The 15611-nt window shown below is 52.6% G+C and overlaps 1 protein-coding gene across 11 annotated transcripts; it reads right to left on the reverse strand.

The window, feature by feature from the left end:
- Nucleotides 1-1078: 1078 nt before the first annotated feature.
- ZNF7 (zinc finger protein 7) lies at nt 1079-11594 on the reverse strand. Of its 11 annotated transcripts, none has more exons than XM_044380230.3 (6): nt 11496-11535; nt 10287-10471; nt 10168-10212; nt 9642-9894; nt 6330-6446; nt 1079-2933 (listed from the first exon to the last, which is right to left on the reverse strand). In XM_044380230.3, exons 3-6 carry the CDS (start codon nt 10192-10194, stop codon nt 1135-1137), a joined length of 2196 nt encoding a protein of 731 aa, XP_044236165.1. In that variant the 5' UTR covers nt 10195-10212; nt 10287-10471; nt 11496-11535; the 3' UTR covers nt 1079-1134. The 11 variants fall into 11 exon arrangements, with proteins under 11 accessions (XP_044236165.1, XP_048068351.1, XP_044236166.1 ...); XM_048212394.2 differs by having other exon boundaries at nt 9642-9768; nt 11496-11524; XM_044380231.3 differs by having other exon boundaries at nt 10287-10452; nt 11496-11523.
- Between the last annotated feature and the right edge of the window lie 4017 nt (nt 11595-15611).

Genomic DNA, 15611 nt, shown 5'->3' on the forward strand with positions numbered 1-15611 from the left:
ATGTGGGAGCAATGGGCCTCTCCACCGCGATGGGGAGGAGGGTTCTTTGGCCCAAATTTTGCCCTTGTGGTAACTGGCAATGACACCAAAGATGGACAGGTCTCGAGTGAGTGGTACTGGGTAGTAGTCAATCGGAGTAAGACTTCTGGTCCCCTCGAACTTTTTCACAGTTGGTGAGTCCAGGACCCTAGGGCAGGGCCACTATCCACACTGTGGTTAGCCTCATGCTACTGGTGAGCAGTCTGTCTCCACCTCCATCAGCCTCTGGGAAAAGGCAACAACAGGCTCACCTGTCAGCTTCAAACCGGCCCAGTTCTGGCAGTTTGTGTGGCAGGACAAATTCTGAGAAGTCTGGTAAGCAGCAGGAACAGTACACACCCTGGCCTCTGGGTGGCATCCGCTGGGCTCTCCTGAGCTCTTCCTGCTGAGGCCAGGTCTGTTTGGCTGGAGATGCTGGCTCGGGGTCTCGGTGTGGGAGGGGGGAAGCTCTCGTACACAGTTCAATTCTTACGGTCACCCTGTAACGATGCTGGTAAGCAGACTCTGGATTTCAAGGACAGTGACACCCCAGAGTCACAGAGCAGGTCTCTGGCCCCGGGTGCTATTCCTGGAGTCCTGCACTGATGCGAGCTCCTCTCCGAAGAGGCTGGCACCAGGCCCTCTGGCTGTATCCCTGGGTCGCTCTGGTGGGGCTGACTCTGAAGAAAAGGAGTCAGGTGAAGGTGGGAGAAAGGAGTTCTGGGCCCCCTTCTGTGGGCTTCCACTAGCATGAGCTAACACACCCTGACTGCTGAAGCCAGTCTGAGGGACCGTGCTCAGGGAAGACACTTTGGGTAACTTCTAAGCTACCTGTCTGGCAAAGCTCACAGGCCTTTTCCCATGACTCAACTCGAAACTCTACACAGGGGCACCCTGACTTGAAGGACACAGGCTTTGCTGAGTGGGCTAAGTCACACGTTCCAGCAAAGGATCATCCACTTTATAAGAATTTGGACATTTTCTTTCTTAAGAGAGTAATTTGGAATCTATCCCCACATTCTAAAATCTTGTTAGTATAAATGATCCCATATAAAATACGTAAAGTTAAGGCTGTAGGTTTATTCACATTTATACACATTTATAAAGGTAAGTGGTCTATCCCATGTGAATTTTCTGATGTTGAGTAAGCCTTGAGCTCCGATTAAAAGCTTTGCCACATTCGTTACATTTGTAAGGTTTCTCTCCGGTGTGAATTCTCTGATGTATGATGAGATGTGAGCGCCACCTGAATATTTTCTCACATTCATTACACTTATGCAGTTTCTTTACAGTATTGACTTTTTTACGGCTCACGTGGGTGGAAGCTTCCAAGGTATTCCCATACTCGTGGTACCACTGGGCCCGGGTGTGGATCCTCTGGTGCTCGATAAGATAGGAGCTCCGACTGAAAGCTTTCCCACACTCACTGCATCCGTAGGGCTTCACTCCTGCATGAATTATCTGGTGCTGGAAAAGGGTTGAGTTTTGACTGAAGGCTTTCCCACACTCGGTACACTTGTAGGGTCTCTCCCCAGTGTGGACCCTTTGATGTATCGTGAGCTGTGTGCTCATACTGAAAGCTTTTCCACATTCGAGGCACTCATAGGGCTTCTCTCCCTTATGGATCCTCTGATGGTAAATGAGGCTTGAGCTCTGGCTGAAGGCTTTTCCACAGTCACTACACTCATAGGGCTTCTCTCCAGTGTGAATTCTCTGGTGCTGAATTAGGTGTGAGCCCTGGACAAAGCCTTTCCCACACTCCTCACATTTAAATGGTTTTTCTCCAGTGTGAGTTCTCTGGTGACGAATAAGCCGTGAGCTACAACCAAAGGCTTTTGCACACTTGTTGCATTTATAAGGTTTCTCTCCGGTGTGGGTCAGCTGGTGCTGACTAAGGCGAGACACCCACCTGAAGGCCTTCCCACATTCGTCACACTTAAACGGTTTCTCTGTAGCATGGATTCTCTGATGTCCAACAAGGCTGGGACTATCTGGGTTCCTTGGAAGTTGAGGTTTGTCCCCAGCATGCATTCGCTGGTGCTGAGCCAGCGTTGAGCTCTGGCTGAAGGCCTTCCCACACTCCTGGCACTGGTAAGGCCTCTCTCCGGTGTGGGTCCTCTGGTGTCTGACTAGCTGGGACTGCTGGCTGAAGGCCTTCCCACACTCCCGACAGCCATAGGGCCTCTCTCCCGTGTGGACCCTCTGGTGGTGGATGAGGCTGGAGCTCTGACCAAAGGCCTTTCCACACTCCTCACACCTGTAGGGCTTCTCTCCAGTATGAATTCTTTGATGCTGAATAAGTTTGGAGCTCAGACGAAAGGCTTTCCCACACTCGATGCATTTGAATGGCTTTTCTCCAGTGTGGATTCTCTGATGCTGGTTAAGCTGTGAGCACAACCTGAAGACTTTCCCACACTCCTCACATTCATACGGCTTCTCTCCATGGCAGTTACTTCCGTGTTTCCCCTGTAAGCAATCAGGTGATTTTTTTTTGCACTCTGGACACCTGTCAGGTTTCTTCTGCATATTACCGTCTTGATGCAAAGCAGCGTCTGATGCAGACCTGAAACGTGTGCCACACATGTCACATCTTCGGGGTGTCCCTTCCACAGCACCTCCCTGACTTTTGCCAGGCTGACCGCCCAGGCCACCACTGCTCTCCAGCTCACCACGTCCCTGGGCACCCTCCTTGGCAAAGGTCTTCCCGGGAGCCACAGTCCCTGTGTTTGAGTGGTTTTTCTGGAGGAGGGAGCTTGGCTTACTGTCTGACCAGGCCTCAGAATGAGAGGTGTCCCTAAAGCTGGAACTCTGAAGAAAACCCTGTGGGGGGCTTCTGACCACTGCCACACAGGGCTCTGGTTTTAGAACACCCATGTCCGCACAGGCCTGCTCGCTTGCAGTCCCAACCGCAGAATCTGAAAGAAACAGGAAATAAAATGCCCCTTCTCCCCTGTGCTTAGAGACAGAACAAAGACCAGGGGTGGGGACGGGGGCTGCACATCAGCCCCGGGAACTGAGCTCCCTGCCAGGGAGGCTGCATCAAGCAAGGGCACACCCACATGGAAAAACACTACCAGAAGTCAGGCCTTTGACAGTTTTCAAAATTTGGTTTCATTAATATTTTTCCCTTTATGCATTCATTCACCGACCATGTACTCGTGTGTGCAGGTATGTTAGGAGAGCCCTGTCCTGTGGGCAACTGGGATGAGTGAAAGGCCACAGAGAATGAGCCTGAGCGCCTGGGTCCAGAGGAGGTGGAGTGGGGGCAAGAGGGACTGAAAACTAGGAGTGGCCGGACAGGCAGGCTCTGGGGGACACAGGGCTGATAGATGCCGAGGGCACACCAGGCCTGAGCCTGAGGGGGCAGGGTTCTGAGCAGGATCCCAGGCCTGAACTCTGCTTCCTCCAGCTGCCGCCAAGCCACCCGATGCACACGTGACCATGCACATCCATTGCCTGTGGGCCCCTCAGCTTCCAGGAGGCCACACCCAGGGGCCCATACCGCCTTCTTGCTCCCTTGGGGTTCTGGAGGCTCCACCTACCCCTCCCTGCCCCCCACGAGGCCTTCCTGACAGCTGCCTCCCTTTTGGACTCTCCAAATAAGTGTCAGTCTCTTTCCTACTCTACAGTCCCAGAGAGCACCTTTGCTGAAGTCAGACATCTCTGTGATCATGTCCGGGGTCATAACTAGCATCACAACCAACTTCATAAGCAGTGTGATAACCAGTTACAAGCAGCCCATTACTACCCCACAGTGAAATCTTCCATGCGCCCAGTTACAGGGTTCTTGGTGGTTCCTAACATCAGTGCCCTCTCCAGCGCCAGTGATCTGCAGCTCTCGGTCAGTCCCAGGTGAGGCAAAGGCCATCACACACTGAGCATCTTCTGTGGGTAAGGAATACCTAGTTCCCAGCCGTTCCTCAATTTGTATTCATGACAATCCAGTGAGGTCAGCAGTGGAATCACCACCCCACAGATAAGGAATCTGTGGCTCCTCGGTCACACAGCTAATGAGAGAATCAGGAATGGACCCAGGTCTGTTCCCCCAACACTTGCCCTTTCGACCTCTCTGTGCCCTTATGACACGGGGTATCTCCTGCCTGGTCCCCGATGCACCACACACCCTTCCACAGGGCAGGACTGGCCACGTGGTGCTGGCTCATTCAGCCCTCTGCCCTGGCCTCCCTGTGCTCTGGAGATGAGCAAATAGACAAGTACTGCTCTCCGCTGCCTCCTGCTGGAAAGCAGAGGCCTCTGTGGACTCCAGGGAAGAACAGGGTGGAGATGTCTGTAGTCGTGGGCCTGGGACCTCCGGCTCACAAGAAAATAAAAGATAACCCCACGTGGCTAAGTGGTCACAAACCCACCTGACCCCTCTGGAGTCAGCCTCCACCTGGTTCCCTATAACCAAGCCTGAGAACCCACCCTACACAGCATGCCCCAGAGCCAGCCTCAGGCTCAGCTCGCACATGCTCCCTCTCTTCAGGTCCATCACATCCTTGGGGACTCCCAACTGAAGCCCAGAGTTCTCACCCTCCCCTGGAACTTGACAGCTCTTCGCAGCTCTAGATAACCTCTGAGGAGACACGAGCACATGTTAAAAAACAGCCTCATTCTGGAAGTGGTTTTCCCTCAGGGAACAGATGTGTTCCGGTAGGCTGAAGACAGGGGTGTGGCTCTGCACCCTCCTGCCACTCTGGGCCACTCCTCTGTTATCTGCTGCACAAGTCAGGCAAAGTAACACCTCTGGACACATGCATTTTTCTAACACGCTCCACACGTTTTCATCTGCGAGGCCGTGCCCCTGCCCCGGGCTGTCGGGCTCAAGAGGAGGTATCTCATCATGGGGATGTTTCTTTACTGCTGCCTCATCACCGTAAAGACCACTTGCTCCGTATAAACCCCCTGAACCACCCAATTCTGCCAGCTCCAGCTAGCTTTTCTGCCACGGTGCCTCTTTGAAATCTCCCCTCCACCTTGGAAATATTTAACAGTGGCTGGGTTTTAACAGGGCTGGCTTACAGCATTACCCCCTTCCCAGGAAGGGCAGGAAGGCAGGGCCTTCGACGACACAGCCAAGGGTGCCGGGCGGGGGTCAAGGTTCCCAACACTCCCGCCCACACGATGATGCGCGTGACGATGCTTTACAGATTGGTAACCTGTGTTAAGGACGACTCCAGGCCTTCCGGGCGGGAAGAGCACAACCCTTAATTGTCACATTCTGAATCTCCAACTTGCTTCCAGCCAGCCAGGGACCACGGCATGTGGCACCAGGCCCTGCTCTGCTACAGCAGTGACTGTGTGACATGGCAGTTAGCAAGGAGGATTCCTTTCTGTGGTCAAGATGCATGCGATCCCACTTCCCTGACCAAACTGGGCAACATGTCTGCCAGGGAGGCTCAGACAAGGCTGGAGGCAATGGCATCTCCTCAACAGAAGCCCAGTGGGAGCCAATGCTGTGAGGTGGCCGGTACCCCTGTTATGGGCTGACTGTGCCCCCCGAAAAGATGTACTGAATCTCCAACCCCAGGACCTCAGGATATGACCTTACTTGTAAACAGGATTGTTGAAAGAGTGTGAGTTAAGATGAGGTTGTGCTGAAGTAAGGAGAGGCCTAACCCTATACAACTGGTGCTCTTTCAAGAAGACATGGGGAGGCCAGGTGACGATGGAGGCAGAGACGAGTGACACAGCCACAAGCCAAAGAATACCTGGGGCCCCAGAAGCTGGAGGAGGTAGGAACAGTCTACAGGTTTCACAGGGGACAGGAACTTGCTGATGCCTTGCTTTTGGACGTCTGGCTTCCAGAATTGTGAGACAGTTCATCTCTGTGGTTTCCCACAACCCCAGGACACTAACAGAGCCCTGAAGCCTGATTTGAGAGGGCCCCACGAAGTTCTGGAGGGAGCTGCTGGCGGGAGGGAGGAACTGATATTCACCTGAGAAGCTGCTAAGAGCCAATCTTAGTGCTTCCCTTGGATCTATACCTTTTCACCTTTGGCTAATAACAGCATTAGTAAAATTAGGAACTGAACAACACATGCCTTAAAAACAGTTTTTGCTGTAACATGCAAGAATTTCACGTCCCTGCTTTTCTGTAGTTCAGTCTCTCCCAATGCGACCCCACAACTGGGCTATGCTTCTGTCAACAGGCCCACTTGTGGCCCCAGGTGTTCACAGGCTCCAGCATGTCTGCTTGGTTGGTCCCTGGGGTCCATCTTCAGTTTCCCACCCTCTCAGCCCTTGCTGGGCATGGGTTCTTTGAATACCTCCTCACCCATCCCTGGAAGCTTCTCAGGCCTGAGCCTCACCTGTAAGGAAGGTTCTTGCCCCCTCTCTCCCCTCGACTCCCTTCAGGTCAAGGACCCATGGCTCCTGCCCCTGCTCCAGCCGGGAGATCAGCTCAGGCTTGAAGACCAGGAATCCTGCTGTGGGGATGGCAGAGAAGGGGACTGTGTCAGTATGGCTGAGGGTATAGCACAGGGCCCAGCACCCTTGGTTTTCAGGAGTAAAGAGGCAGGGGGCTACTGGAGCACAGGGAGAGCCTCTGAAGGGGGCATCAGGGGGTAAGGGTCTGGACACAGTGGCCCCCTGTGTCCAGATCAGTCCAGCTCCTGAGGTTGGATAGTGAGATGCCTGGACTCCCAACCCATCCCCATCCGCAGCAGGGCCAGGATCCTCAGGGGATCTGACACCAAAGTGTCCAAAGAGCAGGCCAACTCTAGCCTAAGGAGAAAGCAGCCAGACACTGCCAGCACTTCCCTCAACAGAGATGGACTATCCCCCAGCTCAGAGGGTTGGAACATTCCAGGAGGTGGGAGTGGCCAAGAAGCAAGACAAAAACAACAAAAATAAACAAATGAATCGATTTTAATTCAGAAGGTGCTAAGGTCCAACCCTCACCTGGCTGACCCTGCTTCATGTCCTTGTGCAAAGCCCTGGGCCCTCAGCAGACTGTGAAGTGGCACCCACCTTCCAAGGCCACCAGCCCGCACACTGGGGGGCAGCGCTGTGGCATGCTCCCACCCCATCCAAGGGCTGGTCAGGGCTTCCCTCAGGTTTCTGGCTGTGGGGACGGAGATGGGCGGCAGAGAGACCCTGGAGGGGAAAGGCTTCACGTGCACACAGGACCCCATGCTCAGCAGGAAACAAGTGTTCTCTCCAAGTACACGTGGAACGTCCACAGAGAAACACCCTTGCGCCAGCCAAGAAGGGAGTCATGGCACCATCCACACTGTGCCCCCAACCAAAATGCAACTGGAAAGAAAGGTATCACATGCACCTCACAACTGTGAGCTACTTGAAAACTCATGTTACTAAACGGCAGCTATGTTTACTACCTGGCAAACTCACGGGAGGAAGCTGAAGCAGTACTTATAGATAGAATTTTACATTTTTAAATACGTTTACTAGAAATGAAAATGGCAAAACACAAATGAGGTAAATATAAAATTCAAGAAATTGGGGGCAAAACAACACAGCAAACCCAAAGAAATAAAAAAGGAAGAAAACAATAAAGGTGGGGCAGGATTCAATGAGTACAGAACAAAGGCAACAACACCACCCCCACCCCAAAGAAAGATCAGAAAACCAAACACTGGCTGCCTAAAAAGATGAATATGACAGTCTTGCGGCAAAATCAGTCAAGGGCAATGCAGTGAAAAAATAAAACAAGAGGAACAACTACACACATGATGGAGACTAAACGTAAAGAGTATTGTGAACAAATACATGGTAGAGCAACAGAAAATCTACACGAATGCATCAATTTACAGGATCCCTGACAACGACAAAACAGCACAAAAGGAAATTCACAAACTTGATGGACTATTATTCACTAAAAAAACAAACGCTGGAGCAAGACCTTCCTTTCCCAAGGGCCCAAGGCCCAGACAGTTTTACAGGTGAGTTCTACTAAAAACTATAACTCCATCTACATAAACTCTTTAAGAAATTAAAAAGATAGCAAAAGCTGCCCAGTTCATCCTATGAAACTCATATGCCAAGTGCCATTTGCCGAAAATATACAAGAACAATTCACACACACAAAATATTAAGTCCAATTCACTATGAACAGGGATGAAAAATCTGAAATACACTACTGCCTAGGTGGTCCAGGCACCCCCCGCAATGTACTTGTTTATGATTAAAATCAAAACTCCTTAGCCACTTTCTTCTGATTTTAATTAGATGTATTCCCTTTATTAAAAAAAACAAAAGGTTTTTATTTTTTTAGTTCTTAAAATTTTTTAAAGTAATCTCCACACCCAATGTGGGGCTCAAACTCACAACCCTGAGATCAAGAGTTGCACACTCCACCGACTGAGCCAGCCAGGTGCCCCCAGATGTATTCCCTTTAAGATGAGGAACAAAACAGGCCTGCCCACACCAGTCCTGTCTAACACGGCACTGTGGCTCTGGCCACGGCTAAAGGCTGGGACACAGGGGGACCGCACACGCTCAGCTGCAGGTGCCTCCTCCTAGAATACAGCACCGGACTAGCAGGGAGTTCAACGAAGTTGCCAAATACAAGATCAACCCTAAAAATCAATAGCATTTCTGTACAGCAACAATAATCAGTTAAAAATATAGCAACATGAAAAAGATGCATTCACAAAACCACCAAAACAAAGCATCCAGAAAGTACCAGACCACTCTGGAGAAAATTCCAGAACTCTAACAAAGTACACAGAAGGTGAATGGAATAAATGGAGACACATTCCATGGTCTTGGATGGGAACAGTTAATACGAGAAAGAGGTTAGTTCTTCTCTTCTGAGCTCTACAAATTCAAAGCAGCCCCAATAAAAATTCCACACGAACTGAAAAACTCAAAACTTACCCTAAATTTATATGAAATTACCCCATTACCCATGAGTAGGTAAGTAAAGTCTTAAAAAGAACAAAAAAGGGAAGTTGTCCTATCAGGCATTAAGACTAAGACTGTGTCTCACCACAAGGCCAGCTCGGAAACACACTGTCACACATGAGACGAGAAAGGTAGCTCCACAAATCAATGGGAAAGGCTGGGCTCCTACTTAACTCCAGACACAATCGTGGAGCCCAGATCTAAACGAGAAAGATAAACTATAAAGACCACAGGAGAATGTACAGACTGTCTCTATGTCCTTGGAGTAGGAAGGAACTTTTAAATAAAATTTCAAAGGTACAACCCGTAAGGCAAAAACTAAAGGATTTAATTTCATTAAATTCTGACCTCACTGGGAGACAAACCATAAGAGCGCCTTAATCTCAGGAAAGACACTGAGGGTTGCTGGAGGGGAGTGGGGTGGGGGAATGGGGTGGCTAGGTGATGGACATTGGGAAGGGTATGTGCTATGGTGAGCTCTGTGTATTGTATAAGGCTAATGAATCAAAGACCTGTACTCCTGAAACAAATAATACAATGTATGTTAAAAAAAAAAAATCTGACTTCACAAAGTTAACAAAAGTAAGAGCATGGAAAAAGGTATTTACAATGCACAGAATTCACCACGACACCTCCCAGGGTCAGCTCCTGACCTACAAAGACCCGCGGCCCCCATATCCCCAGCTTCTGACAGGGCCTGGCTAGGTGGGTGTTGATTAATGATGCAGGGGAGGGGTCCCAAGATCCAGCCTCACCTAGTCCAGCCACACTGCTGTGGTTCTCCAGCATTACCTCCTTGTAGAGGGCCCTCTGGCCAGGGTCCAGACACTGCCACTCCTCTCTCGAGAAGTGTACGGCCACATCACCAAACGTCACAGCCTCCTGAAAAGACATACACCAGCACCCCAGGGAACCCTGGGTGCCAGCCCCATTCTGGCTCCACCTCACGGTTGTCCCAGGCACATGCACCACAAGGTTGGGCGAGACAGTCACCAAGCCCCTTAGGCTCTAAAAATCAAGGGGAGGAGCATTATAGAGGAGGAGGAGGGGGGAACCAGATCATGGTGATCTACAAACCTCCCCCCATGAGGGCCTCACGTAGGCCCCAGTCTGGTAAGGGGTTTGCTCACTCCCTTGCGGGTGGGATGCCTGAGCCTGGCAAGAGCCACAAGGGGCCAATGGATGGTCTAGGACCAGGCCCAGTGGCAGGGTAGGTTCCCAGAGGAAAAGGCAGGGGCCCTCACAGGGCAAGTGAGGGAACGAAGGCAGTCAGACTCCTACCATGAGGCTCGGTGGGTGCGCATCCATGTGTCCTGGCCGAGCGACCTGCCGGCAGTTATGAAAGGGTCAGAGGTCAGGATGCCGGAGGGCCCCTATCCCTGAATTCTCCAATCCTTTACCTCTAACCCCAGATGTTCTTCAGCAGGGACATAAGGCAGAGCCAAAATGGCCAAAGCACTTGAGCATCTGCTCCCCTTGAAGCTCCGTTCATCCTTCAGAGTGTGTGAGGTGTGTGAACCACTCCACAGACATAAGAGGGGGTTCCCACCTCCGCCAGGTGCTGGACTAAGCAACGAGGACGCAGCTGTGCACAACACACGAGGACTTTGCCTTCGTGAAGCACAGTCTGAGGAGTTAAACAACCATGCAAAGACAACATCCCAACCATGACCATGCCCCAATGGAAGAAACTCTGAAAGCACTTAAACTAGGAAACTCTGGTGTAGTTTGAGGGGTCCAATTCCAGAGGAGCTAACTAGACCAATGGGATGGAGGTGGGGAGAGCGCTTAAGGCAGCTGGGAAAGCACGTGCAGAGGGACTGAAGCAAGAAGGAATAGGGCGGGATGAGTCAGGGGAGCTGGTCACAGGCAGCAAGGGGAAGTGGCGGTGTGACTGGAGAATGCGGCCAGAACAATGGGTTACAGGAAGAAGCGGAGCGGACACAGGAACACCTCGGCTACGTTAACTTGGCCCCCTCCCCACGTATTCCCCCAGGTCTGAATGAGAAGTGGACTTCCTGATAATGAGAAGGTGACTTGTGGGCGGAAGCCCCAGGCTGTGGGTACAGTGAAGCTGACCCGAGCAGCACTGACTCCCCCCCCCCCCCCCGCCGCGCCTGGCCAGCAGTGACGCTGGTCCCCAGTAGAGAAGAGCAGGCCCGGAGCGACAGCCAAAATTAAGAGAAGGCAGACAGCCCGCCCTAACCAAGGAATAGCCCTTTTGGCTACTTGTTTCTAAATTTAGGTCTTCCACAGGCAGTCAATGAGGGAAAAGGAGGATCCCGCCTGGAGCAGGCCTAGACCTGGTGGGAAGGCCGCGGAAGCCCGCGGCCAGTACGGTGCCACGCGGCCGTGCCTGCACAACGCGGCCAATGCCTCCTGCCCCCGCTGGCCAAGGCGGCCGCAGCTCGACCACCACCCACGCAAGGTGCCCACGACCTCCCCAAGCCGCTCGCGCCACCCGCGCTCCCCCGCGGGGAGGCAGGGGAGCGCGGGGCCCGCAATGCCGGAGGCCGAGGACGCGGGGGTCGGCCAACTGCCACTCCGCCCGAGGCCGAGCAGCACGTAAGCCACCTGGTCCCGACTCCGCGCCGGACGCGCCCACTCACCCTCCCCGCGGACCGCCCGAGGCTGGAAACGCACGACAAAACCGGAAACGGGCCTTGGACGCACGCTCCCGCTCCACCTCACAGACTTCCGGCCGTTCTGGGCGGCTCGGAGGCTCGGCCGTCTCGGTGGTTCCCAGCGTAGCGGCCGGGGCGCGGGAGAAGGGGCGGGGCCAGAGCGCGGCGCAAGGCCTGGGCCATGGGCGGGGCCCGGGAGGGGCGGGGCCAGAGCGGACGGAGCCGCGGGACCGGGGGGGGAGTCTCACAGCCCCCGGAGGTGAAGTACACGCAGGCAGAAGGGCGGGGCGGATCTCCGCGAAGCAGGTGGAAAGCCCGGGGATCCCCTGGCGGGCCCCGCCTACCTCGGATCACCTTGGGGGCACTGGTCCCCTCACCGCATCTGTGCCTGGGCTTTTCTTACAGAAGGATCCCGCTGGGCACGTTCCAGGCACCAGACAGCGGAGACCCCCGACCCGGGGCAGAAGAGGGCACGGGGGAGCGGCCAGCTGGGGAGGTGGGCAGAGGAGCCGAGTGGGGAGTGGCCGAGTGGCCAGTGTTCTCTGGGTGGGTTGGGGCACTTGGTACAGGCTTTAGAGCACCGTTAGGGCAGGGCGGGCGTCGCAGGGAACCTACGGCTGAGGTGAGGCCCCCGGGAGGCGGGAAGGGCTGGGCAGAGAATGCACAGAACTTTTCCGGGGGGAGGGACCTAACACCCGACTCGTCGATGACCCAAATCCTGGGGTGCCTGAGAGCCGCGGTGAAATCTGGCGCAAACCCAGGGAAGGAAATGGGTGTGGTCAGCTCCCGCCCCCCACTCCGAGGGGTGATCCTAGGGAAAAGCGAGCCTTGCCAGGTCCTCCAGAGAAACCATCTCCTTTCCCGTGCCTCGCGGTCTTAGCGCTCCCACCCTGAGCCCCCGCGGCTCCGAACTCAGCTCTACCAGCCCCATGCCCTCTCTGGTGACGCTCAGGGAGGATCTGTGCAAAGGATGCATAAACGAGTGAATGGAGACGGGGAACAATGCTTGCTTCCCAGCCGCCGTCCAGGTCCTAATCCCCAACCACGCGGCTCCGGGAAGAAGCCCCGGTGCGCTGAGCACACTGGTGGTCCCGACCTACTGAGAGCCTTCCAGCTGGAGAGTCTTCACGCTGCAGGATCCAAAGCTGGGAGGGTCCCAGCCCCAGGCTGGTCTGCTCAGGATGGGTGGGTGGGATCATGCCCTGGATGATACAAGGGCAAGAGGGGGAGCCAAAGCTGAGACTTGGGTCTGCAGACCCTTAGGATAAAGCTATCTAAGCCACCATGAGAGCCTGGCCCAGAATGTCACCCAGCCCGCACTTGGGCAGTGTTGGGGGCGCAGATACCAGAGTGACAAGGCCCTGAGAGCGCTGCCTGGGGGCAGGAGTGCCTTGGATTGCTTCTGTACAATGAAGGTCATTCCAGAACCTCCATGCCCCAGGCTCACAATCCTCAACGAATCTTGGGCCCAATGAGCAAACAAACCAACTGTTCACAGAGGCCTGAACACTGTGAATGGTCAGTGTCCCTTCTCTGAGTCAGCCATTTCCAGCCTGGCATTGGGATTCCACACCATAAATGTTCCTAGGGAAAGAACCCACCTTAATCACTTACAAGAAGATGTGTTTCCAAGGACACTTTCTGTATCCTAGTAGGTGGCCCAGAGTGATAATGCTTTCAACAAACTGGAACAGAGACTCCCCACAGGCCAGCACCAACCTTGGGCACTCAGGAGTCTCGTGATGTGCTAAAATGCACCTGGGTCTGTTTTAATCAGGTATGGTAAGACATGCAGACTTGGAAATGATTGTTGTGAAGGAAGACGTTTGTACCCATGGGTCCCTAGAAGGCACGCTACACAGGGAAGCACAGGGTCAGTCAGGAGGCAGAAGGGGGGAGAGGACAGTGTGGCCCAGAGCCTTTAAGGGTTTCTGCAGGAGGGAATGGACGATTCAGGGCAGGTGTGCTAAGTAAGGTCAGGGTCAGATAGTTTGAATAACTTCAGCTCCAGCCTATAAGGGTGATGTCCACTTGTCTGATACATGGCTCTGGGGTGAATTAGGGCAGGGGGAACTTTGGCTTGGTATGTGAGTTTGATAAAGGAGATATTTGGGAGTGTGGGCTCTGGATTGGTTGGTTTGTATCAAAGCTTTGATCTAAAGAGTTGTTTGCTATCTCTAGGAATGATTTTTTGGGATCTAGGCCTGCTTGGCTCAAAAGCTGGTGGAAAGAACCAATAGGCCGCACACAGGAGCAGAGTCTCCCTGATCCCCGGACAGTGGCAGTGCCGCCTGAGGGGGTCAGGAGCTGGAAATACTGGGAGCAAAATGAGGGACAGGGCCTCAGGGTGACAGGGCCTGTGCTCAGCCCAGAGAGGCTTGTCACAACCCCTCCTGGGCTCTCCACCTGCACCGTGCTCTTCCTGAGGCCCCATCTCCTCCCTCTCCTGTCCGACTCCTTTTCTCCTACTCGGACCCAAGTCCCTCAAAGGCAGAGCGTGTGATGTTTCCATCGGGCATCTCTCCTGTGCTGAACAAGGACCCCATGCTCAATAGAAACTTGCTTGAAAAACTGACTAACCTCTGAGTCAGCAAACTTATTTTTCTTTAAAGGAATGTAAAAGTTGAAAACCAGCGTTTCCAGGAATGAAATGGATTTCTTTTACTCAGAACAAGAGTTCAAGCTTAATTAGAATGGAACCCAAATATGGAAAAATATGGCTGAAGTAGGACTCAGGGATATACCTTTTATAAAATTCACTGAACCAGATGTCACTGATACTTTTGGATTCTTTTCTAAGAGGAAGGCTGCTTCCTGTTAGTGTCCATTGGAATACTGCAAGTTAAAAAAGTCAGAGCTCATACCCATTTGGGGGTTACAATCAAAACAACAGAAAATAACAAGTATTGATGAGGATGTGGAGAAAGGGAGCCCTCGTGCCCCACTGGTGAGAGTACCCCTCACGTGCAGCCACGGTGGAAAAGTATGGAGGCTCATTAGAAGGTCACACACAATTACTCTATGGCCCAGCAATTCCACTTCTGGGTATATACACAAAAGAACTGAAAGCAGGATCTTGAAGGGATCTTTGAACAGCTGTGTTCACTGCAGTATTATTTATAAGAGCCAAAATGTGGGAGCAGCCCGCATGTCCGTTGATGGATGAATGGAATAGCCAGCAAAATGTGTTGCCTCCATAGAAGATTCCTCAACCTTTTAAGCAGGACTGTCACGTCCTGCAATACAGATGAACCTGGAGGACACTATCCTCTGAAACAAGCCAGTCACGAGCAGACAAATACTGTTTGACTCCGCTTAGATGATGTGCCTAGAGTAGTCAAAACTACAGGGACAGAAGGACAGAAAGTAGAGTGGTGGTTGCCAGGATCTGGGAGAAGGGGGAAGAGGGAGTTATTGTCCAATGGGGACAGAGCTTCACTTTGGCAAGATAAAAAGAGTTCTCAGGATGGATGGCTGTGATGGGTGCACAATATGAATATACTTAATACCACCAAACTCTATACTTAAAAATGGTTAAGATGGTAAATTCTTATATTATGCATATTTTATCACAGTTAAAAAAATTAGGAAAAAGGGCTGAAAATTGGCCTTCTTTGTGTTTGGAAAAAGGGTACCTCTTCAAGTATATTCTTAGCTTATTTAGTGAGAAAACCACATTTTGCAGTACTTCAAGGATTTGCCAACAGTTTTTTCAAAATCAGGAAGAAATCCCCTTTATGATTATGCTAGTGAGCTGAGGATTCACGCAGAGTGAGACGTGTGTGTGTGTGTGCTGCACAATTCCAGCATATTCGGTTCTGCTTTAGAACAAACAAGGGGGTAAATGAAGGGGAAACACACAGCTGGTGAGACAGGTTCGACACAGATGGTACGGACTGTGCTGAGCACAGGGCGGGCCACAGAGACCCCAGTGTAGTCCCCCAAACATCCAGGAGGCCAAAGGCCCTTTCTTCTGTCCCCGTGGGGCCAGCTGCTGGGCCAGTGCCAGCCATGCCCAGCTGTGCTGGCCGCTGTGTTGGAGAGACGGAGGGCGTTGGCTCCAGGCCCTTCGCTTCCGCCTTGCTTGCCATCAGTGCTGGT

Source organism: Ursus arctos, unplaced genomic scaffold (genome assembly GCF_023065955.2).
Source record: "Ursus arctos isolate Adak ecotype North America unplaced genomic scaffold, UrsArc2.0 scaffold_6, whole genome shotgun sequence".
NCBI classification, from domain to species: Eukaryota; Metazoa; Chordata; class Mammalia; order Carnivora; family Ursidae; genus Ursus; species Ursus arctos.

What these genes read in the sequence shown, in the direction of transcription:
- ZNF7 (XM_026488822.4), bottom strand. Translation starts at nt 10,194, where the DNA reads ATGGATGCGCACCCACCGAGCCTCATG. An exon ending in CAGCAGTGTGGCTGGACTAG is followed by an intron (nt 6,447 to 9,641) that starts GTGAGGCTGGAT and finishes CCATCCCCACAG; the next exon opens with CAGGATTCCTGGTCTTCAAG. An exon ending in GGCAAGAACCTTCCTTACAG is followed by an intron (nt 2,934 to 6,329) that starts GTGAGGCTCAGG and finishes TGTTTCTTTCAG; the next exon opens with ATTCTGCGGTTGGGACTGCA.